Raw genomic sequence first — 24,609 nt, forward strand, 5'->3', positions numbered from 1 at the left:
ACACGGAGGGCTCAGCTGCAACATTCAGTGCTCTGTAATCTCCTCTCCAGGGAGCCAGAGCCCATGTGTTTGCTGGATGGACAAGATTCATCCTTCGTAATAGGAAGAGAATAAGTCCTCCTGTCTACCTTTGAAATACCTTTAGTAATAGTCATTTTATATACCCCAAATGGAGTAAGTATAAATTTAAAAAACCCAGACTATTAAGAGGAAGTATTTTAGAGTGGGCAATGCCTAAAGCAGTAGATATTTCAAAATTAGAAAACTTTTTATTAAGGGTCAAATCAATCACTTTGTATCATTAACTTCTTTACAGAACCTCACCAATCTGTGGTTTTGACACACGCTTTTTGATCACACTTGGCAGCATTACCTTGGAGTACAATGTCATTGTGATATTTTCCCTAGGACAGAGGGTAGACCAGAGAACACCAACCTTTGTGACACTGTCAAGTCGTAAGCACATCCAGCTACAGTACTCCTAACTACCAGGATAACTGACAATTTGGGTCATTTCTACTATGAGTCCCCTCATATTTGTTGTGTGGTCATTAGCAAGTTATTAAACCTCTCTGAGTTTGTTTTTTATTGATAAAGTGGAGATAATATCTCCATAGAGTTGTAAATGTTTAGCAAATGATAATTTTAAGTTATTTTGTAAAGCTTAAATTACTTGTTTCAATGAATAATGATTTTTTTGCTTTGGGTCCTTAGCAATCCAACAGCAAGAAACTGAGAACCTCTACTTCAGTCTAAGAGTGGAGGCCAAATAACAAAGGTAGCTATACCCCTTGGGAGAATATTAAATGAGATAAAAGTGTACATAGGGAGAAGTACTATTCCACACCAATAGGTCTTGTCAAATGACTCAAGATGACAAAAAGCTACTTCCATCTGGCACCAAATTTATGTTAGATAAAGAAATTTATAGAGTCACAAGGTTATTTTATTACTACGATTGCTTTATATAATAACTATGGCTTCAGGTAAATTTCATAATTATTTTCTATTACTATGATAAAATCAACTTAGAGCCACCCTTAATTCTGTCACCACTATTACAGTAATGGAAGTTTATTAGAGATGGTTTTCAGTCTGATCTCTACACAACTATCTCAAAACATATATGTATACAGAATTAATCGGCAAGAAAATCACCTAGTGGCACTTAAAATGGGAAGCATATACCAGGAAGTGACGTTGCCACTCTGCCAAGGTCCCAAGAGCAAAGGGAACCTATTTTTGAGGATACATGTGTCTAATTTATAGGCTAAAGAACAAGTAAGTTAGCAGAACACCAAAGGAATCTTAACCACTCAAAAGGATTCCTTTGCCAACTCCAGTAATCCAACACTTCCCAGTTGGTATAACAAATGGAGGGATAGTCAAAAGCGCCAGATGAGATATCCTAACAGTAAAAACTGAGGTAGTCTAGGGGTGCCTGGGTGGCTCCATTGGTTAAGCATCCAATTCTTGGTTTCAGCTCAGGTCATGATCTCAGTTTGTGAGTTCAAGCCCCACACGGGTCCTCTGACAGTGTGGAGCCTGCTTTGGATTCTCTCTCTCCCTCTCTCTCTCTGTTCCTCCCCCTACTTCTGCTCTCTCTCTCTCTCTCAAAATAAATAAATAAACTTAAAAAAAAACCCTGAGGTAGTCTAATGTTAAAATGGCACTGTTGATACTGAACCTGATGGCCAATGTCATGCACATTTGGCTAGGTAAAAAAATGCAAATATCCACCATTCATCCAATTTTTTTCTCTCTCTGGACTCAAGTTAGTCTCAGAGGACAGTAAAAATGGCATGTCATGTTGAACAGTTGTTTTTTTTTTTTTTAACACAGTCAAAACAGAGCCAGATTGTCCAATGCTCTACAGATAAACTAGATATTGAACTGACTCCAAAAGAACAGGGTTAATCCATCTGCCAAGGTGAGAGCACTTAACTAAGGTAAGTGCTTAAATTTCTTAGTAAATATAAAATGTAATTTTTCTTACAAAAACTGCCTCTTGGAGGGGTTGTGGAAGGGGGGATGGGCAAAATGGGTAAGGAGCATTAAGGAAATCTATCCCTGAAATCATTGTTGCACTATATGCTAACTAACTTGGATATAAATTTAAAAAACTGCCTTTACTAACTCCTGTTGTCAATAGTGATACTTGTATTTATGTCAATAAATCTGAACACCTCAACTCCATCCCTGCTTAAATGTGTTTAAAAAGCTTACCAACACATAAAAGATCAGTCCATTTACGGTTAGTACTGGGAAATCTGCTAATTGGTGATTTTTAAACAAGATCAGTGACTGTGAGTACAATCAACTCAGAACTGTAAGCAACTCAGTGGCATAACCTCTCCTACATAAGAATCTTCCCCTTTTTGTAAGCAATTTGATTTGAACAACCATATAGATATGCTTTAGGCAATACTAGGATATTCTCTGGGTATGTTGCACACATATTCCTCTTAGGGAATCAAGTTATATTTTAATCCTATTAGAGCATACTCTTTTTTTTTTTTTTTTAATTTACATCCAATTTAGTTAGAATATAGTCCAATAATGATTTCAGGAGTAGATTCCAGTGATTCATCCCCTATGTATAACACCCAGTGTTCATCCCAACAAGTGTCCTCCCTTCCCCTTTTAGCCTCCCCCCTCCCCACCCCTCTAGCAAACCTCAATTTGTCCTAGCAGAACTTACTCTTAAAAAAGAATGTGAAGATTCTTTCTGGATGAGTAAAAATTATTTTTAAAAGCAGATGATCACAGTGCTGATGTGCTTTCTAGATGCGTTTTGTTGTTGTTTTGTTTTGTTTTGTTTTAGATATAAGTTAGGTGTAGGTAGGTCACCTGAAAACTTCTCGGATGGCTTAGTTTTCATGACATCATTCTATGAAAATATTTTACAGGTTCATGGGAAATACTTTTTTCCAGAAAGAGTAAAGGAGAAATCACTTTGTTAGAATTGTACAAGAATCGGTGCTTTGGAAACCTTCCTGGTCAAGGAGTTAATCCGTCTGAATCAGAAAGTGAATGAGCTAGATATTTGGGACTTAAGACATACCTTCCACACTTCTGTGGGCTCTGGCTCAGCTTGCTCCGGTGGCTCTTCTTCCTTTTTCACTTCGAACTTCACTGTTTCCTTCTGTGCTTTAGAGACCACTGTTTTTTTGACAGATGCATCTGGAACACTGCCTTCTGTGACCTGACTCTGAGCAATGGCTGGTGCAGAAGTGGGCCGAGGACTTCTGTCTGAATCAACAGCCGCTGCTATGTGAGAAAGGAAAAAGGACAGAATCAGTGAAGGCAAGAGTCACTGTACTACTTCAAAGTCACCAGGTAAAATAATTGTGAATTGAGGACACAGTGTCCAGTGGGCTATCATACAGAAGGTATAAAATAAATCATCAGTGCTCTGCCGGGTAGCTGATGGCAATAAAAAAGCAAAAACAGAAAAGCTAAACTGTGCTATCGTGGCCCATAAGGGGGTATCAAAATAAGAAAATTAAAAACTCTCTTTGTTAAAAAGTTAGCAAGATTGTTTAACCTTGTTAAGCAAAGGGTTAATTAAGTCTGATTCCTTTCATGAAGACTTTTTGAAATAAAGATCCATTTATTTAGGGGTGACTGGGTGTCTCAGTTGGTTAAGTGTCCAACTTCAGCTCAGGTCATGATCTCAAGGCTTGTGAGTTCAAGCCCTGCGCTGGGCTCTGTGCTGACAGCTCCAAAGCTGGAACCTACTTCGGATTCTGTGTGTGTCTCTCTCTCTGCCCCTCCCCAACTCACGCTCTGTCTCACTCTCTCTCAAAAATAAATACACATTCAAAAAAAAAAAAAAAAAAAAAAGAAATGTCTTTTAAAAGATACATTTATTTACAAGTGATTTTAGAAACCTAAAATACATATTCCAAGAAAGAAGGATCAAGTCTGATTTCTTCTGTAAATCCTGCTTGGAATGCATACAAAATAACTTGATAAATTGATCTTCTGGTAAGACATGCACACTTTTTGATGCTTGTTTAAGGGCAAATCTTTGAACCAGACACTTTCCTTTTTAATAAGTCACTTGATTAAAATAGTATGAATTCAAAACCTTTGGCCTTTAGTCCTTAAAAAAATAAAAATCAACCTTTTGAGTTCTGTCCTACCCTCTCTCAGAATCTTATCAATTTGTATTATAGTTTCTCTTCTCTAATATATCCAGGGCAGTGGTTCTCAACCAGGGGTGATTTTGTCCCCCAGAGAATATTTGGGAACATCTGGGGACATTTTTGATTGTCACAACTGGGGAGAGAGGTAGTAGGGGGTCCCTGGTAGTGTGTACAGGCCAAGGTTGCTGAGGGTAAGAAACCTTGACTTAGGAAAAAGGCTATATATAGACTCTTTTAGAGAGTATATGCAATACAGGCTTATGACAAAAGCTTGAGCTTTCCAGAGTTAATAGTTGTTCTGGTTTGGACTATTAGTATCTAAGTTTCGATCACTTCAAAAACAACTACTCATACTCTTTTCATGATTTTTTTATCTTCATTCTTTCAGGGACTAAAAGAAAACCTATACATACTTTGTAGTAAACCTCATTTATTTGGCAGTGTCTAGGAATGAAGTGTGTTTCCACAGGATTTAATATTTCTGATGACAGATCATTATCTTCTATGTACTGAGACTTTTGAATTTTAATTATTTTGCATGGAATCTTTACAATTAAAAAAATTTTTTTAATGTTCATTCACCCTTGAGGGAAAGAGTGCGTGCATGCATGCGCACGTGTACACACACACACACACACACACACACACACACACACCACACAAGTGGGGGAGGGGCAGAGAGAGAGGGAGACAGGGGATGTGAAGCAGACTGCGCTGACAGCAGAGAGCCTGAAATGGGACTCAAACTCTTGAACCGTGAGATCATGACCTGAGCCAGAGTCAAACACCTGACTGAGCTACCAAGGTGCCCCAGAAATACTTACAATTTTTATTGTACACTTTCTTCTGCTTTCTTAAACTGAATATACTGAATTTCTCATGATAAACTTAGATTGATAGGCAGTATATATTAGCCAAAACAAAGGAATTCCATGAATCAGAACAGATAAAAAATTGGAATTCACAACTACCTTACACATACAACACCAAGAAAAAAAAATGCTTGTTACCCTGTAATGATCTCCAGTGAAAGAAATCATTCCTCAGATAATACGTAGGAAAAACAGTAGAAATGTAAGAATCATCTATCTTCCTTCCAGTGAAAACTCTGTGGCCTCTTTCAAGTCCTTGCTACTCATGGGTGCTCTAAACTATTCAATGCAAGAATGGCAGATGGCAGACCAAATCTAACAACACAGGGGAATGTGACAAAATATTTTGCTCACAGTTGTGTTAAACTATCATTATACATGTGTATTCACACCTCCTCTCAAAGAATTAATTCAACTCTGCCTGGCATCATAGAAACATAGCCCATGCTTTCACCATGTGTTATTTTGCCACTTGCATTTGGTTTTAATCCAATACTAATACTGCAGAGCCAAATGATTTATGTCTTCAGTATTCCTAGCCCTGGCAATCTGTACCGTCTATGGAAAAGTAGGTATAAGTGTGGAAACTGGCAGTTAGAAACACAGGCATAAAGTTTCATCATTTGTAAAATGTGGAAGATATTAACTCTATAGGACAGTTAGGGAAGGCATACTCAATGGACATAAAAAATACTTTAAAAATGCTAAATATCAATAACTTTTAATGTCATATCTCTAAGTCCTTATATTTCTTTGTCATGGGTTAATATTTCAACAGTATGCAGGGCAAAAATTAATTATGCACACACTGATAGGAAATTCAAGTGGAAGATATCACCTGGGAGCCCTGGAGAGAGGCAAATTTCTTTCCTTTTCTCAATAAGAAGGCTACAGGGGCACCTGGGTGGCTCAGTCGGCTAAAGTGTCTGACTTTGGCTCGGGTCACAAGCTCATGGTTCATGAGTTTGAGCCCCGCATCGGGCTCTGTGCTGACAGCTCAGAGCCTGTTGGCCGCTTCAGATTCTGTGTCTGCCTCTCTCTCTGCCCCTCCCCCGCTCATGCTGTCTCTCAAAAAATAAATAAATAAATAAATAAATAAATAAATAAACAAACAAACATTTTTAAAAAGGCTACAAAGTATGGATTGCAACTGAGAATCATGGTAGTGACTCTGGTTGTTGTTTTTTTAAAGTATCTTTATTGAGATACACTTCACATACCATATAATTCATCCATTCAGTTGTACAATCCAATACTTTTTACTATATCTACATTATTGGGGGTAGTGATTACTTTTTAAGATGTTTTGGCTCTTCAGTTTTGTGAATTCATTTGTTAGCTATTTTAAGATTTAGGTGCATATACAGAGAACCCTTAACTTTAAAAATTCAATTACTTCCCATTTCTGAATGTCTAGACAAAGAAGAGTGTTGTGATAATCTTATGGACCCATTAATTCTAGTATTATATTGTTCTTGTTTAAAAACAACAGAAACTTAGGGACAGTTATATATTAGAATAGTGAAAAGTAAAACTCAAAACTAACATATTGAATAAAAGGAAACTTAAATTTTAGATCTAGCTCTGTTACTTACTCGCACAATTTCTGTTAGTATGGTATAGGCACAGTAGGTATGGAGTGGATCAGTGGTTTCATTATCAGAGGGCCCACATAAATCAGCTGCAGATCTTGAAAAACAAAAAAAAAATGCAGCTGGGGGCACATGGGTGGCTCAGTTGCTTAAGCGTCAGACTCTTGATTTTGGCTCAAGTCATGATCTTGCGGTCTGTGGGACTGAGCGCTGTGCGATCAACGTGGAGCCTGCTTGGGATTCTCTCTCTCCCCGTCTGCCTCTCCCCCTGTGCGCGCGCGCACACACACACACACACACACTCTTTCTCTCTCTATCTCAAAATAGATAAACATTAAAAAAACCCAAACAAACAGTTGATGCTCAAGTCCACCACAGACAGATGAGGGATCTCAAAGTAAGGCCTGGGCACTTGTTTTGCTTCAAAGCTCTAAAGATGATACCAGTGTACCCCTGGCAAGAATCACTGCAACCATGACCCACTGAATGGATGAACTACCTAGTTAAACGACCCCAGCAAGTTATGACCTTTTCTGTGCCCAGTTTCCTCATGATTAAACCAAGAATTCCTAAATGCTTCTTGTTCATTAGGTTGTTGGTACTAATTAGGATATATGGAAATGGTTTGAAAAGCAAAAGGTGGAACAAAAATATAAGCTGAATGCCTTGTTATCATTATTAGTTTCCTTATGACTTACTATTCTAACGTATAAACTGGGATCTGAACCAATTTTAGCTCTTCAGCTGGTGAAGCAGATGCTCTGAACACCAGATATAACAGAAAAGGGAGCGTTCATTCATATCATTAAAGTGAGGTCCCTTATAAAACAATTCTTGTAAAAGTTTCCATCTCCAGCTTAGAGGCATATATATACATATATATGGAGGGGTCTAACAGGGAAAATCTCTCTCTCAAGATTCCTAGAAGGATCTAGGAAAAAGAGGGAAAATTAGTTTCCATAGACCTGTTTCTAATTCTTGTACTGAGAAGACAGCACACAGAGAAAAAAAAAAGACATTTGGAAACAAAACTAAAAAAAAATTGTCTTATTTGGTTTATATGTAATTCAGAGGCTTAAAAGATACTACCATATGTAAAATATTTAGAACATTGCCTGGAACATACTAAGCACTCAATGATTATTACTATTTTTTATTCTCTTTCTTCTAAAAAAAAAAAAAAAGGTGTCATGGTGAAGAGTAAAAACATGGGTCTGGGAGAACAGTCCTAGACTCTACTAATTTTGCTGCTATGTGACCTTACACAAGTCACTTAAATTCTAAGGTTAGGTTGTAAGAAATAATGAACAGCAAAAGGTATCCATTTCAAGAAATGAAAAACAACAGTTCAATAAGATAGAAAGAAAATAATGAAGATATTAACTGGCATAAATTAAATTAGAATATTTATAGTATAAAAAAAACCCCAAAAGTTAGTTTTTTGAAGAGATTTAGGAGGCCAGCATAAACTTGATACTAAAACCTGACAACATCACGAAAAAAGAAAATGACAGGCTTCTCTCTCTTACAAAAATAGTTACAAAAAATTCTAAAATAATATAGTAAGAAAAACATAATCAAATTGCATTTACTCCAAGAATGTAAAGTTGGTTTAATGACTGAAAATTAATCAGTGTAATCTACCACTTAATACAGAGAGGGAGAAAAATCCTATTATTACAGCTGACCCTTGAACAACACAGGTGTTAGAGACACCAACCCCTCCATGCAGTTAAAAATCTGTATATAACTTTTAATTCCCCCCAAACTTAGTTACTATAGTCTACTGTTGACTGGAAGCCTTACTGATAACACAAACAGTTGATTAACACATATTTTATATGTTACAAATATTATATATTGTATTCTTACAATAAAGTAAGCTAGAGAAAAGAATATTATTAAGATAATCGTGAGGATGAGAAAATACATTGGTAGCACTATGTTATATTTATCAAAAAAATCTGCCTGTAGGTAGACCCATGCAGTTCAAAATCAAGTTTTTCAAAGGTCAAATGTACATTAACTAATGAATTAAAAGTCACCATTTGTTTATGATAAAAACTCTCAGGAAACTAGGAATAAAAGAAAACTTCCTTATCAGATAACGGGTAGCTAACAAACCCTAGAACAAACATCATACTTAATTATGAAATACTGATGCTTTCTCCCTGAGATTGGGAGTGAGACATGGATTAAGAACTCCTATAAACTAATAAGACAGCACAATAAAAATATGAGCAAAAAATTTGAACAGGCACTCCAGAAACAATGATATACAAATGACCTATAAACTATGAAAAGGTATTTAACTTCATTAGTCATCAGGATTTGAGTGAAGGTTTGAAAAATAAAACAACAACAATACTTTTCTCCCAAGTGGAAAAAATTAAAGAGAGGGATAACAGTTGTAATAGGATATTCTAATGCACTTAAAACATCAAATAGAAAGTAGAGCATAAAATTCTGCTCACATTCAACTCAACAGGAAAAATTAACAATCTTATTTTCAACATTCATTTATTAAGCACTTACAATGTAACAAGAATTGTGGTAATTATCAAGACCAGTCATCTTGATGATTTAAGATGTAGTTGTGCATCTTAAAAAAAAATTCTCAGGATGTAAAGATACAAAGAAAGCATCATGGGATATATGAAGGTAAAAAGGGACTGACCAGAAAATGTACAGGATTCTATTCTAAGTTTGTACTTAGGATACACGTACTTTGGAGAAATTACTTTTTAGGCTCGCTTCTATAAAATTAGGTGGCTGGAATAAATTATTTCCAAAAATTGTTTCCCAGTCCCAAAACTCTGTGATACTAATGGTCAGGCCACCAAAGCTATCTTCCTTTAGAATTGTCTTACATGCTTTAGTTTTGGAATCTCAACCATTACTACAGCATTTTGAAGACATAGTTTTTGAGAGTTACCCCCCTAAAAACATAGAGTATAATTTAATAAGAACTAGCTAATGTTAGTCAATAGAGACATCAAGATTTTTTAAAGTCTTGAACTGTGACGTCTCTATAGCTAGAAAAAAAACAGACAGGATGTGATTTCTAAAAGTAACATAAATCTCTCTATAAGTAAAGCTTTCTAAATTGTTCAAGATACCAAAACTCATGAATACGTGAATCTTTGGTTATTTTTGCTATTACAAAGAGAGGATACATCAGACATAGTATCTAAACAATGAAGAATTTCTATTTGGTGGAAAAAGCCATGGGATACGGCATCAGACAAACATAGGTTTTTGTCCTAGCTTTGCAACTTACTATCTGTGAGACACTGAACGAGTCACTTAAACTTTCCAACCTCAGTGTTTTCACTGAAAATTAGGGATAAAAACAAACAAACAAAAATAATAGCTCCCCAAATTCAAGGTAAACTGGAGGTAGGATACTTTACTCGACAAAGAAGGAGATGCCTGATGGTGTTATATAAATATGGCAGACATAAGGATTGAGTGATCATATTTAAAACTTAACATGCCTAAAACAGAAGTTTTGATTTTCCATATCCCCAACTGTGCTTCTCTCTCAGACTTTCCCATTGTACTAAACGATCAAACCTAGGAATAAATCTTGATTTTCTTTTCCTTGCCATTTCCAACACTTAATTTATCAGTAATTCTGTCAGGCCTACCTCCAAAATGTATCTCTGGCCACTTTTCCCCTTCTTCATTGTCAATACTTAAGCCCCAGCTGTCATCATCTCTCACCCAGATCCTGCAACAGACTTCATGCTTCTGCTTTACTGCCCCTTCGATGGAGCATTCACCCAGCAGTCAAAATGGTCTTTTAAAAATGGAAAATCAGATCACATCATGCCCTCTAATAGCTTTCTATTGTAACTAAAATAAAATCTAAACTCTTTAATGGCCTATAAGGCCTTAGACAATCTGGCCCCTTCCACTTACTTCTCTGACCTCATTATTTTTTTTCTAAAGTAGGGTCCACACCCAGCGCCGAGCCCAACTCATAACCCTGAGATCAAGACCTGACCTCGAGGGACACCTGGGTGGCTCAGTCAGTTAAGCATCAACTCTCACAGTTTGTGGCTTCGAGCCCCATGTGGGGCTCTGCGCTGACAGTGTGGAGCCTGGTTGGGATTCTCTATCTCCCTCTCTCTCTGACCCTCCCGCCACGTGCATATGAGCATGCTCACTCTCTCTCTCACAAAATAAATTAAAAAAAAAAAAAAAAGACTTGACCCTGAGATCAAAACCTTGATCCCTGAGATCAGACCTGAGCTGAGATCAAGAGTTGGACGCTTAACTGACTGAGCCACCCAGGCACCCCTGACCTTACTTACTGTTTTTACTCCTTTCCCTTCCATTTACTAGGATCTAGACCTGTGCTGTCTAATATGGGAGCCACTAGCCACATATGGCTATTTAAATGTAAACTGAATTAAAATTCAGTTCCTTAGTAACTTAGCCACATTTCAAGTTCACAATTGGCCATATGTGGCCATAGGTTACTAAACTGGACATCACCAAACAGATTTCCATCGGTACACAAAGTTCTATGGGACAGCACTGATCTAGACCCATGCCAAGCTCATTCCTACCTGCAGATCTTTGTACTTGTTACTCCCTCTTTGAGAATGTTCTTCCCCTGGGTTTTGGGATGGCGGGCTCCTTCTCATAATTCAGGTCTCAGTTCAAATGAAGCTCCTCAGAGTAACCTTCTAAATTTACATTTAGATACAAACCACTCAATCTCAAACAGCCATCCAGTGTCTCCCATCCCCAGGTACTCTTTATCCCATCACTCTCTTTTATTTTCTTCATAGCACTTATCACTATCTGATACTGTTTTATCTTTGTTTCTACCCAGAGAATGTAAGCCGTGTGAGGGCAGAGACCACGTTTGTATGTTCACAGCTTTATCTCCATTGACTAGAACAATACCTGACACATAGGAAATGTAAAATAAGTTACTGAACAAAGGAATAAGTGAGTAAGTATCTGAAAGAACATGGGTTTTGGAGTCAAACCAGTATGTACCCCAATCCACTTATTAGCTATCCTATCTTAAGAAAAGTTATTTAATTTTTGAGCCAGATTCCAAATGTTGCCATGATGACTGAAGAAGACAAAGCCTGCAATCTGCCTTGTTCTGTTACTATTAAAACGGCCCCTTCAAACTCAGGACAGTAGAGAAACATCAGAAAGAAAGAAGTATGACTTGCACTGTGGAAGCATAAAAGTTCTGCTTGGGTCATCTCTTTTCCAAGTGTGACACTCTGAAACTGAGCAAGGTGTCTCTGATATATGTTCCCATCGTGCAATAAATCAAAATATGGCAGCATAATTTTGGATGATATAAAACAAAGTAATAATGCTGTGGCCAGAAAATTAACAATATCTTAATGATACCTAATATTTTGTGGTCACTTATTAAGTGCCAGCCATTGTGCTAAGCACCATAAATACATCATCTGATTTATTCTTCATGAAAACTCTTTGAGGTACAATTATATTATCGTCATGCCCATTTTATAAATGGGAAACCCAAGGCACGGAGATTAAGTAACTTGACCCAGAAGATAGATCATAAATGCAGGGGTTGAGCTTGGAACCAGGGCTATCTGATTCCAGAACCCAAACCTTTAACCTCTGTAACATGCACCTTGCTTTTACAGCAGATATCATAGAGCTGGGTCTTGGTGAGTCCTTAATAAATATAATCAATAATACTCTACTTTGGTTATTGCCTTCTGAAATTTTTATTAGCCACATACTGAATATGACTTATTACTTTATTTCAGTAATACTCTCAATCCTTGAGACTAAGAAAAATTCAGAAAGATCTTCTGTTTTATATACAATCATGAAACTTATCTATTTCCTGTTTAAACAAAATTTAGAGACTCCAATAACACAACTGCTTTTTCTATCTCTAACTGCCACATGACAAATGATCTAAACTTTTTACATGACCGCTCTAGTGAGTGAGATGCTTTTCCTCTTTCCTACTTGAAAAAATAACTATTTCAAAACATTCAAGAGGGTTTTAGTTCAGTATACTACATTAGGTGTTCACTCTGTGGTAAATATTCTGAATCCTAATTCTAATGGTGTTTATCCACTACTACCTAGCAGTGGAACCTTGATCTAGTTACTACTCTCTCTGAACTATGGTTCTACTTTTCTTAAGATGAGCCCACTGAAACAGACAATTAGTAAGATCCATTTCACTTACCACTGAGATTCTTTCATTTGGCTCCCTTACAGACAACTGTACTTCTTTTATCTCTCCCTAATGAGTTAGGATCACAGGAAATCATTAATATTCAATACCAACCTCCATCAAGGCTCCGGGATGCCCGTTTGCTTGCTGTACGCTCAAAGTGTGGAGCAGGCCTGTCAATCAGAGCACTAGCTTGCCTGGTCTGAGCCTGAGTCCGGCCACTGTATCGAAATTTGGATCCCAGGGCAAGAAATTTGCTTTTAGGAATGGTGTCTGTAGATGTCAGTCTAGAGAGGGAGAAAAACATAATTATACATATTATTTCTCTCTAATGAGACTGTGAGATTAAAGAAATCATGAATTAATCTCATAGTTTCTTTATAGTTACTAAGACGGAGTTCTAATCAAGCAATCATTATTTTAATTCTACATCATTTCTCAAAGCAACACGTATAATTTAATTGAGGCCTATATTAATAATATCATCATATATCCCTATAGATAGGGCTTTATGGTTTTCAAAATGCTTTTATAGCACTGTAATATTTTCACCGCTTTACAGATACAAGAAACTGAACTTTCAAAAAGAAGTTACTGTTTTAAGATCACATAGCTATTAAGAGGTTGGGCAGCAACGGGGTCCAAGCCTAGAGTACTTTTTCCATTCTATTAAAATAATAATTTTGTCAATAATTTTTGTATGTATTATTTGTCAATAATTTTGTCACCCAGGGTACCTGGGTGGCTCAGTTGGTTAAGCATCTGACTCTTGACTTGGGCTCAGTTCATGATCTCATGGTTCATGGGTTTGAGCCCCGCATCAGTGCAAAGCCTGCTTGGGATGCTCTCTCTCCGCTTCTCTGCCCCTCCCCTCCTCAATAAATAAATACACTTTAAAAATTGTTGAAAAATACACAATAATAATTTTGTCAAATGCACTCCGAACTCAGTTAGTGCCTATGAACCCATTAAATAGGTTATTTGGTGCATTTAACACAGTTAGGAACCCCATCTTCTTTCTACGTTATACCCCTATAATCTCTTTTGCCAGGACATTTACTACACTGAACTGAAACAATCTATTTATGTGCTGGTCTCCACTACAAGGCTCTGGGGTCTCTATGGGTAAAGGATAAAGACTATGATTTATTTACCTTTGTGTTTTCACTCCTGGCATAGTGCCTGGCATGAATTTGCCACTCAATAAATGTTTGCTGAATAAATACATAAATTGCTATATCAAATACTACCAAAAAGATAGTACTTCTTCCCTTTGGGATAGTTTATTTTAATTCAGCAAATATTTACTTCCTTTTGTTTGCTGAGGCATCACATATTAATATATTCTCTTATTTTGATAAAACAGATCTAAATATGCTGTCCTACAAGTAAACACTTTGGCTCTAGCTGAAGTCTATACCATAAATATGAAACATTCAAAAAACTCCTTTTCACCCTTACCCTTTTTAAAAACTATTTTCTTGGTTTGATTTTAAAGAAGAGGATGATAAGAACATAGGGAAATATTTCAATGCCAATAATTAAAGTTCCTTAATTGGTTATGAAGTGAATCTTTATGTTTATCCTGCACTGAGAATTAAAATGTTCTTTTCCCTGATTTTTCTTCCTGTCCAGTGTGCTATGGTGCTAAGTATGATATGAACATACAAATAGAAGTAGAAGATATCATGGTCATCTCTCTTAAAAGCCATTCATAAACAGCCAACTGACATAAAATCTGGGATTTGCTTCAAAATATCTGGAAGGGAGTGGGAAGGAATGGGTAGGGGGGATATAGATGAAACAAGAATGGCCTTGAGGTGATAATATTTAGGCTGGGTGATAGATCCAAAGGTAGGTACAAGGGCAATTCATTATACCACTTTCTTTACTATGTATGCAGTTTCACATAATAACATTTTCTTTAAAAGGCAAAGGGACAAAACTAGCTGGCTCTCCTTTCTTTCTTTCTTTTTGTAAGTTTATTTATTTATTTTTGAGACACACAGGGTGAGAGGGGGAGAAGGGGAGCGGGGGAAGGGCAGAGAGAGAGAGTGAGTGAAAGAATCCCGTGCTGATAGCACACAGAGCCTGACTCGGGGCTCAGTCTCACAAATTGTGAGATCATGACCGGAGCCAAAATCCAGAGTCAGATGTTTAACCGACTGAGCCACCCAGGCACCCCTAGCTGACTCTCCTTTCAATGCAGGTAAATACTTGTCTAAGGTCTGTCTTCTCTGCTAGACTGTTCCCTCAGGACAGGGACTAGAACTATCTTGTGGTATATTCTCAATGCCTACTACAGTGCCTATACAAAGGGTAAGCACACAGAAAATGTTTGGTAAATGACTACAAGGGGTTAATGATGTAGCCTCTTGAAGAGTAGAGCAGATTAAACTTTCTTCCATCTTCTGATTATCTGATACAACTGGGCTTTAAAGACGGTTCTCTGTACTTCTTTTCTGGGGTTGATTAGAACCAAGATAATGATCAGCTTCCTACCTTTCACCTTCTAATAGAACAGCCCCACAGAAAGTAGTTAAGCATTGCTTAAAGAAATTCCATGGGGAGGTAGGTTAGGGTACTTCTTCCTGACAGACTGAATTTAGTTTAGCTCCAGTTAAGATGATCACAGAGCCCCTAATAAATACAGATTCCTTTTTCTCACTTCTTTTCTCCTTCCATCATACACAGAAAGGTGCTTTGGGAATGTTGAGGCATGTTTTTCAACCCAAGGGAAGAGAAGTGGATTTATTTTGTCTCGCTTAAGATGATCTCACCTGAGCTAAATAAAAGAATGCCAGCCATACAAAGAAGGGAATTTCAATAGCAGGTTTAAAATAGAAACATGCATAACTTATCCTTGAAAAATACTTAAGTGAGAACAATACCTGAAAAATGTGTGATGCTCTACACAGACTTTCCATAATTTCTTAGCTGCTCGGTAACTGGGAAGTTTGAATCCAATGGTACTTTCATATTGCTCTTGCTATAAAAACATGAATAAACATGAAACATGATTATTTTACTAAAGTGATACAATATCAGAAATACGGTGTTACAGAAGAGGACATTGTGAATAATAGAATGTTACTGGTTTCGAAACATAAAGTATCATTTCAAAATTTTTTCTACTTACCAACAGAAATGTACTCAGGGCTTTTTCAACAGCAGGGAAGCCAGGGAATGCATCTTATTTTATTCAGCACCCATTCCCCCCACAGACACAGACACACACACACAGACACACAGACACACACACACACACACACACACACTGTACATTTTTCTGAGACATAATTAAGTCACCTTTTGATTGTCCAGACTACTTATTCTTCCTTAGTCACTGTCTGCATTTGGGATACTTCTACTACTATATGACCAGGGAATGGGATAGCAGATGATTTCTCCAATCAACCAATATTATTATGCAATTATTATTAGTAATAGAAGCTTAAGATTTTGGCTCAAACCAGATTCCTGAATTATTAAATGTCTTCTTTTTCCTTTGATTGACCACTAGTTTATCTGAATACTTCTTTGAAGCAAACCATAGCCTGCCAAGGATACTAGAAACACTGTCCTGCTAGTCTTTTGCCTCTTTGTTTCTACCTTAAGCATACTTTACAAGATGGAAAAGAAACTGACATTTTTAGTGCCTATTATTGCCAATAACACTATGATTAAATAATGTCATCTATATTTTTACACATGAAGAAACTAAGATCAGAGAAGTTATTTGTTCAGTCTCATAGCTTTAAGTAGCAGAACCAGATTTTCCCGGTTTCTACTGTACCATGTAACTGCTAGGTCATCTACTGTAGACATAATACTATACTTCTCAAAATCCTACTCTTGTTCCTAAATGCTTTCTTAAGAATCCTGTGTTTTATGGGGCACCTGGGTGGCTCAGTCAGTTAAGCGTCCGACTTCGGCTCAGGTCATGATCTCACGGTCTGAGTTCAAGCCCCCTGTCGGGCTCTGGGTTGACAGCTCAGAGCCTGGAGCCTGCTTCGGATTCTGTGTCTCCCTCTCTCTCTGGCCCTCCCCCCGTTTGTGTTCTGTCTCTGTCTCTCAAAAAAATGAATAAACGTTACAAAAAAAAGAGATTAAAATGTAAGATCAGTTAGGGATGAACTCTTTTATTCACTATTATATTCCTAGACCCTAGAATAGTGCCTGGCCTAAAGAAAGCCCTCAATAAATATTTGGTGACTGAATGACTCTTAGATTTGAAATTTTTGAGGGAAGACACTGATTGTTCTTTGTTAGGTACAGGTAAATAATAATGGTATTAAATAAATGCTTCACTGAGCTTATCCAAGATTTTTAAGGCTGTACATCCAGTATTCCCAAGCTAAAATAATGAGCCATTTTTCACCAGCAGATGGTGATACACACACAAAAACACGCCACATTACATTAGTGCACTGCTTTCTTACTTCAAGCTTTTATAGCTGTCATCTCATGTGATCTTCAAGTCAAGAGAGAGAAGGTATTATCCCGCTCGAATGATAAGGAAGCTGAGCCATAGACTTGTCCTGGTTATTTTGTTTAGTAGGTGGTAGAGGCAGAGTAGGAGCTAGAACTTTATAAAATTTAATTCCTACTTAAACAATTTTCTACTGTGCCATGATAGCTCTTTAATGTAAACGTTAAGTTTGGCCAGCATTAGTATATCCTGAATCTTGAACACCAACTAATAACTGAGGTGTCTGGTATAAAGTTGAACATCCAACTCTATTAAAAATCTAGGACTTGAGAGGTGCCTGAGCTGCTCAGTCCGTTAAGCATCTGACTTCGGCTCAGGGCATGATCTCATGGTTCATGGGTTCAAGCACTGCGTCTGGCTCCGTGCTGACAGCTCAGAGCCTGGAGCCTACTTCAGATTCTGTGTCTCTGTCTCTCTCTGCCCCTCCCCTGCTTTCACTCGGTCTCTCTCTCTCTCCCAATCTCTCTCAAAAATAAACATTAAAAAAATTTTTTTAATCTATAACTTGACGTAGAATACATTCTCAGTAACCACTAGAAGCTACACATACAAATAAATCTTAATTACATCAGGTAAGGTGTTGGTGGTGCAAAACATGAGTATCTTAACCCCACCATTTAAAAATCTCCTGCTACTTAATTTATAAATATTTATAAATATTTTTCCATCAAGATTTTACCGGGAGTAAACAAGAAACAAGTTTATCAATCCAAGATTAACTTTTGGCCATGGTATATTTACTTCCATAAAGAGAAACCAGAAGATCCAGAAGAAACCAGAAGATCAGTAGTGAGGAAGACAAGAAGCATCATGGGGCTGATTAATTTAGAAAACAGAATTATCAGCTCCTGAATAGTTAGCTACAGACAGACTGCTTATTTACTTATTTTATTTAGAGAGAGAGTGGGGGAGAGAAAGAGAGAGAGAGAGGGAGAGAGAGACAGAGAGGGAGAATCTTAAGCAGGATCCACGCTTAGCATGGAGCCCAATGCCAGGCTCAATCCCACATCCCTGGGCTCATGACCTGAGCCAATATCAAGAGACAGACACTCAACCTACTGAGCCACCCAAGTATCCCAAGAGATCTCTTTGATGACATAACAAGGAAAACAGGAATGAAAAGGTATTTTCAACATGGTCTATGTTTGATTCAGGAGGAAAGAAGCATGGATTATGTACCTCTCCAGGTCGAATCTTGATGAAAAAGCTGCTACGTTTGTAAGAAATCTTCAGCACTTTGGGCCAAGGAAAGCGGTTAATTCTCAGCTTATCTTTATAAACCAGAAGGCCACTAGAGCAGACACCTAGGATGATATCCACTCCCTCCAAGTCCTGAAAAACAAAAGTGTTAGCAGCTCAGCGTTCAGCAAAGTACTCAACACATTGCTGACTCTTATTTGATATATCAATAACCAAAAACACAAAGCATACATTAAAAAGTAAAGCTCAACCTAACAATCATAATCTACAGGACTGTTCAGTCCATATAAAAATGTTACTGTATGTTACTAAAAATGTTACTATACCACCATGAGTGAACATCCGCTCTTCTCAGGTCCAAGAAATACTGACATGCACACATCTTACCCACTGAAGCAACTAACTACTCTAAGGAGCAATATAACCACCACCGCCACTCCCCAAAGCCATTGTGAAATGTCATTGGGCTTGCACCTCATCTAACTTTATAACACTTCTCCCATAAACTGAGCCTCTGTATCTTCCAAAAAGGTGTTCCTTAATAATCCAAAAAGAGACATTAATCTACTTTTACCATGCCTGCCTGCATATGAGAATTCTAGGGTAAACATTCATTTTGGTCTCCCAGTTCTAAAATACTCAAACTTGCCACTATCATAATCAGTAAATAATAACTATGGTAGCTACGGTAGCTACCTATGTCCTATACGTGTATGTTTAAGTCAGTAGACCACATGACTTCTAGAGGCTAGGGCTGAGGGCTATGTCTACTACCAAATATGCATGCACAATTATAATTCTTGTTCTTTTTATGATAATGTGGCCACTCATCCAAAAATCATGGTAAGTAAAGGAGTTCTCTTCCTATATAAACTCAGTATGGAGAATCTCAGACTTTTGTAATTACTGATGTTAAGTATATTAAATTATAAATATCATCCCAAAGTCAAGAAGGAACAGCGAGATAAGATAAAGACATATTTATATGCCTCTTTAGTAATTTTTTAAAATTAAATATATATTAATCATCCCTGTCTAATAAGGAATAAATTTCACCTGAATAAATCTCTACAGACAACTATTTATATAGGTAATCAAAACCCAGAATCAAATGTTTCTTGACTACTCCTTTCCCCAAAATGAGTATAGAGAAACATGTTAATGGCATATGTGTTATGTACAAAAAAACCCGAGAAGTAAAAATTATAAACTCAATGACTATATAACTGAGAATTTCCCAGAAGATGCCCTCTTAAATTCTTAAAGCCTGTGGGTACAACTACATCTCTCTCTTAATTATGTTTTGGAGAAACAATTTGCTTTACAACATTTGGGAAAGGAACATGCTGCCTGACTTCTTCATCTATTCCTGATAATTACAGCAACGATATCAGCCTGCAGCAAGAATTGAGAAGCAAAACCAAACAATTTCAATTCTGATTTTTCTGCCATCTACTTTACAGATTCACAGAAGTACCCAGCCCCAAACAATCCAGAGCAACATTTTAAGAAAAACCACTAACATGTAATGAAATTTTATTAGAATTAATGGACTCTAATAAAGAAGGAAAAATCTTCACATATCAGATTTTCAGGGTGGGAGAAGCATGAAAGGTCATGTTAGTCCAATCACACACCAGATATTTGAATGTCCTTTTCTAAATTCCTACCAAGCGATTATTGTACCGATTCTGGAATATCTCCAGCAACAGAACACTCGCTATGGAATGAGGTAACCCATTCCATCTTAGAATAGCTCTGCTAAGCAATTTGTCAAACCGAGCTGAATAGTATTTCCCTGTAATTTCCATTTTACCGGCTCTAGCTTTATATTTGGAGGCATAGTGAAATGTCTACTTCACAGTTATCCTTCAAACACACAAAGACAGGTGTTACATCTTCCCTAAATTTTCTCTTCTGTGGGCTAAGTATCTGTATTCCTTTGCTTTCTCAATGGACATGGTTTTGAGTCCCCTCATGATGCATCTTAGTTATTAAGTTCCTCTAAATGAACTTCATATTGGGGCACATGGGTGGCTCAGCTGGTTAAGCGTCCAACTTCGGCTCAGGTCATGATCTCACATCTTGTGAGTTCAAACCTCACATAGGGCTCTGTGCTGACAGCTTAGAGCCTGCAGCCTGCTTCGGATTCTGTGTGTCTCCATCTTTCTCTCCCTTCCCCCACTCGTGCTCTCTCTCTCTCTCTCTCTCTCTCTCAAAAAAAAATAAATAAATAAATAAATAAACATTAAAAAAAAGTTTTTTTAATTGTAAAAATTAAAATTAAAAAATGAGCTTCATATTATCTCTTGAGCCCATTCCCTCACAAACTCCTCACACACACACCCTCACCACTCTCAGCCATTTCAGTAGCTGAAGACGAAAGAAGTCAAGGAACTTCCCTTAAGTATTTATTCTGTTAGGTTATATGAGGCAGAACAACCATTAAAGCCCAAGTTTACAATTCTTAACCCAGTAGTTTCCAAATGAACCCTGTGGTTCATCCCACGTGCACTAGAATCACCTGGAGAGCTTATAGAAAGAGCTTATAGACAGAGATTGCTGGGCTCCACGTGCAGCATTTCTGATTCAGTGAGTCTGGGATGGGGCCTGAAATGTGCCTCACAAGTTCCCAGATGATGCTAAATGTTGGTTATGAGGCCATCCTTTGAGAACCACTACCTTAAGCCAATGGTTCTCAGGTGTGATTCAGGTGTGAATGAGCGTAATTTGAGATGTTTAGTAAACTTGGAGATCTAGCGTCTTGTTCAAAGCAATTCAGTAAATGTGGGAGGAGCTTGAGAATCTGCATACTTAATACATGTTCCAGGTGATTCTGATGTAGGTGATGTTGGCTGCTATCTCTATATTTTCAAATATTTAGGAAAATATCACTTCTGTTCTGTGCTGTATCTTTGATCCTTAGAGGGGCTTAGATGTGCAGCGGCATTCTGACGGTGGAATTGCAAAGGGGCAATTCAAATTATACACTTAAAGTTCTAACAAGAACTATCTTTTTTCAATGTTTTATAGTACCCCAGATGCAAGTTGGTAACAAGTATTATATGACCCAGGTCTGATACACGCTCAGTAACAAAGGCCAAAATTATCATTACCTTTGCTTTATGAAGGTCAACACCATACATAGACAACTTTTTGGCATTCTCAAGAAATTCCAGGTCAGCTTGAGCTGGAGTCATGGACCTTTGGTAGAATAAAAATTGAAAATAGAGCATCACAGTGCCAACATTTACAATAATAACACTCATATATTAGTTGTACGTCATATAAACACACAAACATACATACATACATATATATATGTGTGTATATATATGTATATATATATATATATATACACACAGATGTACATGGATATATTTCATAGTCCTGAAAGTAGAATATTAGGGAAAAGGATTCTTATCACTACCTGTGTCTAAATCATTGACATATGCCTTAGTAAAAGAGATCTCAGAGAAAAACAAAGTCACCAAAAAGCTATTAGAAAAAAAAGGTTTTAAAACAAATCTTGCTTAACAGTTTCCTTAAAGCTTCCACCATCCATTCTACCCTCCCTCTCCTCAGCCTTTTTCTCTAACACACATAAGCTCCTCCCACTAATTTTTCTTGCCAAGGAGGCGACCAAACTAAATCCTCTGAGGGCATGGTACAATTTACAATATCCTCTTAGCTGCCTTTTTCTCTGTGTACTCCTGAATTATTATGGAAATTAAACAGGAGGGCAGCTGAAGTTACTTAACTGGCGACTCTTAATGGGGACAGGCTTGATGAAAAGAAAATTTCTGGTAACAGATGGTGTCCTGCCCACTGATCTAAACAAAATAAATTGGTTAATAGAAGCATGTAGATAATGGGGCTGCTTTCCCTGTTATTAAGATGTCTTCATTACTAGGCATATAATGAATTAGATCTGTTTGAAAACAATCAGTCTCACTGTCTAAATGGTCACTGTGATGGTCTTTCCTTCTCCTTTGTAACCTTCCCCTCTTTTGAAAAGTGCTCATGAGCTGTTATGGTGAGCTTTGAAGAAAAAGACATCACTCCTAGTGCTGAACAATTGAGGCCAATCAAATATGACTTCACACTGACAACAATGCCGCCACACCTCCAAAGAAAAACTGAGTAAATGCCTGCTTCCAGGAGGACTGCCTTAAACTATACAAAGCAGCAGTAGCCTATTCATTTAATGGAAAAAAGTCTCTTCTAAATCCATCTGTCCTTAGTCTCATTGAAAAGAACAAAGTGTTCCTTGGAACAACCACCAAAATCTCAGGAGAGAGGATGCAGCTCTGTTAATGACTCAGCCTCCCCAAATAAACTTTTTTTCACAAGCACTAAATCATCACACCTGAATTCTATTTACTAATAGATCTAAAACTTGAACACACACACAAAAAGGAGAGTGGGAAAATTAACACATGTGCAAGTCTGTATATTCACGTCACTAAAAACAGCTCAGGAAAATTTTACAGGGTTGTTCCTCCCGCCCACCCCCCCCCCATATAAGTTATATACTTTTCTAGTTAAGGTTACTCCTAATCATTTTATAGTTTTTGTTATTGTTGTTATTATCGATGGCTTGAATTTTTGGGTTTTGAAGCTGGATTGGAGCTTGAAGATTATAGAGTCCAACAGTTTGATTCTGTGATGAAGAAATAGGCCCTGAGGGATAACATAGCCACAGGCAAGTTGTGACTTTAAGGCAGAAGGCTTTAGGCAGGATTCAAGTCGCATTACTCAAGCTGGAATCATGCGTCCGGCACTTGAGAGTGGTGACCTGGCGTCTCCCTCAATCTTCTAACTATAAAGGAAGATTCATAATAATACCTAATTCCAGAGACTAGGATAGACAATGAATTTTTTATTTTACTGAATGAATGAATGTGATTAGTAGGATAAAATGAGATAATGGTTGTGAAACTGCTCTGCAAAATATTAATGTTTATTATTATTGCAACTTTAGGTTTCTGATGATGGTACAGTGGAACATTTATACATAATTCATAAAAGAAATAACTGATCACTTACTTGAACTTGAAGGCAAATTTTAAAACATTAAATGAGGCAATCATGATAAAATCTTCTCTATCTTTATTCCTCCAACTCTAAGGGACATTAACAGGGTCAATTTAAATACAGATTTAAGTTTCAGACTATGTGGTTAAAGGCTTTTCTAAGTAAGCACGCTTTAAAATTATATTAAGGGCAGAGGCACCTGGTTGGCTCAGTTGGAAGAGCATGTGACTCTTGATCTTGGGGTCGTGAGTTCCAGCCCCCTGTTGGGTGTAGAGATTACTTAAATAATAATATATTTTTTTAAAATATAAATAAATAAATTATATTAAGGACAAGTAGTAAGAGATATTTAAAGCTATGAATTTCCTTGTTAGTTGAAAATAATACTTATATTTGAAATTTGGCTGATGTTTGCATGAAAAATTTTTAATATAATTTAAACATTTTTGAAACACACTTAAACTTAAAAGTTACCTACAGTGCAAATAATATTTTCCTGAACTATCTGAGAGCAAACTGTCAACCTGATCACCCATCTCTCCCAACACTTTAATGTGTAATTCCTACAAACAAGGACATTTTTCTACGTAACCTCAATAGAACCATCAAAAGCAGGAATAACTCTTTTTTTTAATGTTTTTATTTATTTTTGAGACAGAGAGAGACAGAGCATGAGCAGGGGAGGGGCAGAGCGAGAGGAAGACACAGAATCTGAAGCAGGCTCCAGGCTCTGAGCTGTCAGCACAGAGTCCGACATGGGGCTCGAACTCACAGCCCGTGAGATCATGACCTGAGCCAAAGTCGAATGCTTAACTGACTGAGCCACCCAGGTGCCCCAAAATAAATTTTAATACATTACTGCTATCTAATCCTCAGACCCCACTCAAGTTTAGTCATTTGTTTAAAAAATGGTCTGTACAGGGACGCCTGAGTGGCTCAGTTGGTTAAGCATCTGACTCTTGGTTTCGGCTCAGGTCATGATCTCAGGGTTTGTGAGTTCGAGCCCTGCATTGGGCTGTACACTGACAGTGTGGAGCCTGCTTGGGATTCTCTCTCTCTCTTC

General features: G+C 37.3%; 1 protein-coding gene across 20 annotated transcripts in view; it reads right to left on the reverse strand.

The window, feature by feature from the left end:
* Positions 1-24,609, reverse strand: part of EPB41 (erythrocyte membrane protein band 4.1) — a 199,172-nt gene that overhangs the window by 48,206 nt on the left and 126,357 nt on the right. For 16 of the 20 annotated variants that reach the window (XM_053898530.1, XM_053898488.1, XM_053898515.1 and 13 more), the window contains exons 8-12: positions 21,626-21,713; positions 18,489-18,641; positions 15,709-15,806; positions 12,932-13,104; positions 3,065-3,270 (exon numbers count right to left, since the gene is read on the reverse strand). In XM_053898530.1, coding sequence (XP_053754505.1) covers positions 3,065-3,270; positions 12,932-13,104; positions 15,709-15,806; positions 18,489-18,641; positions 21,626-21,713 — 718 coding nt within the window. The remainder of the gene's footprint in view (positions 1-3,064; positions 3,271-12,931; positions 13,105-15,708; positions 15,807-18,488; positions 18,642-21,625; positions 21,714-24,609) is intronic. The other 4 variants (XM_053898494.1, XM_053898563.1, XM_053898572.1 and 1 more) reach the window with 1 other exon arrangement.

This window comes from Panthera pardus, unplaced genomic scaffold (assembly GCF_024362965.1).
Source record: "Panthera pardus isolate Hobbes unplaced genomic scaffold, ASM2436296v1 HiC_scaffold_11, whole genome shotgun sequence".
NCBI lineage: Eukaryota > Metazoa > Chordata > Mammalia > Carnivora > Felidae > Panthera > Panthera pardus.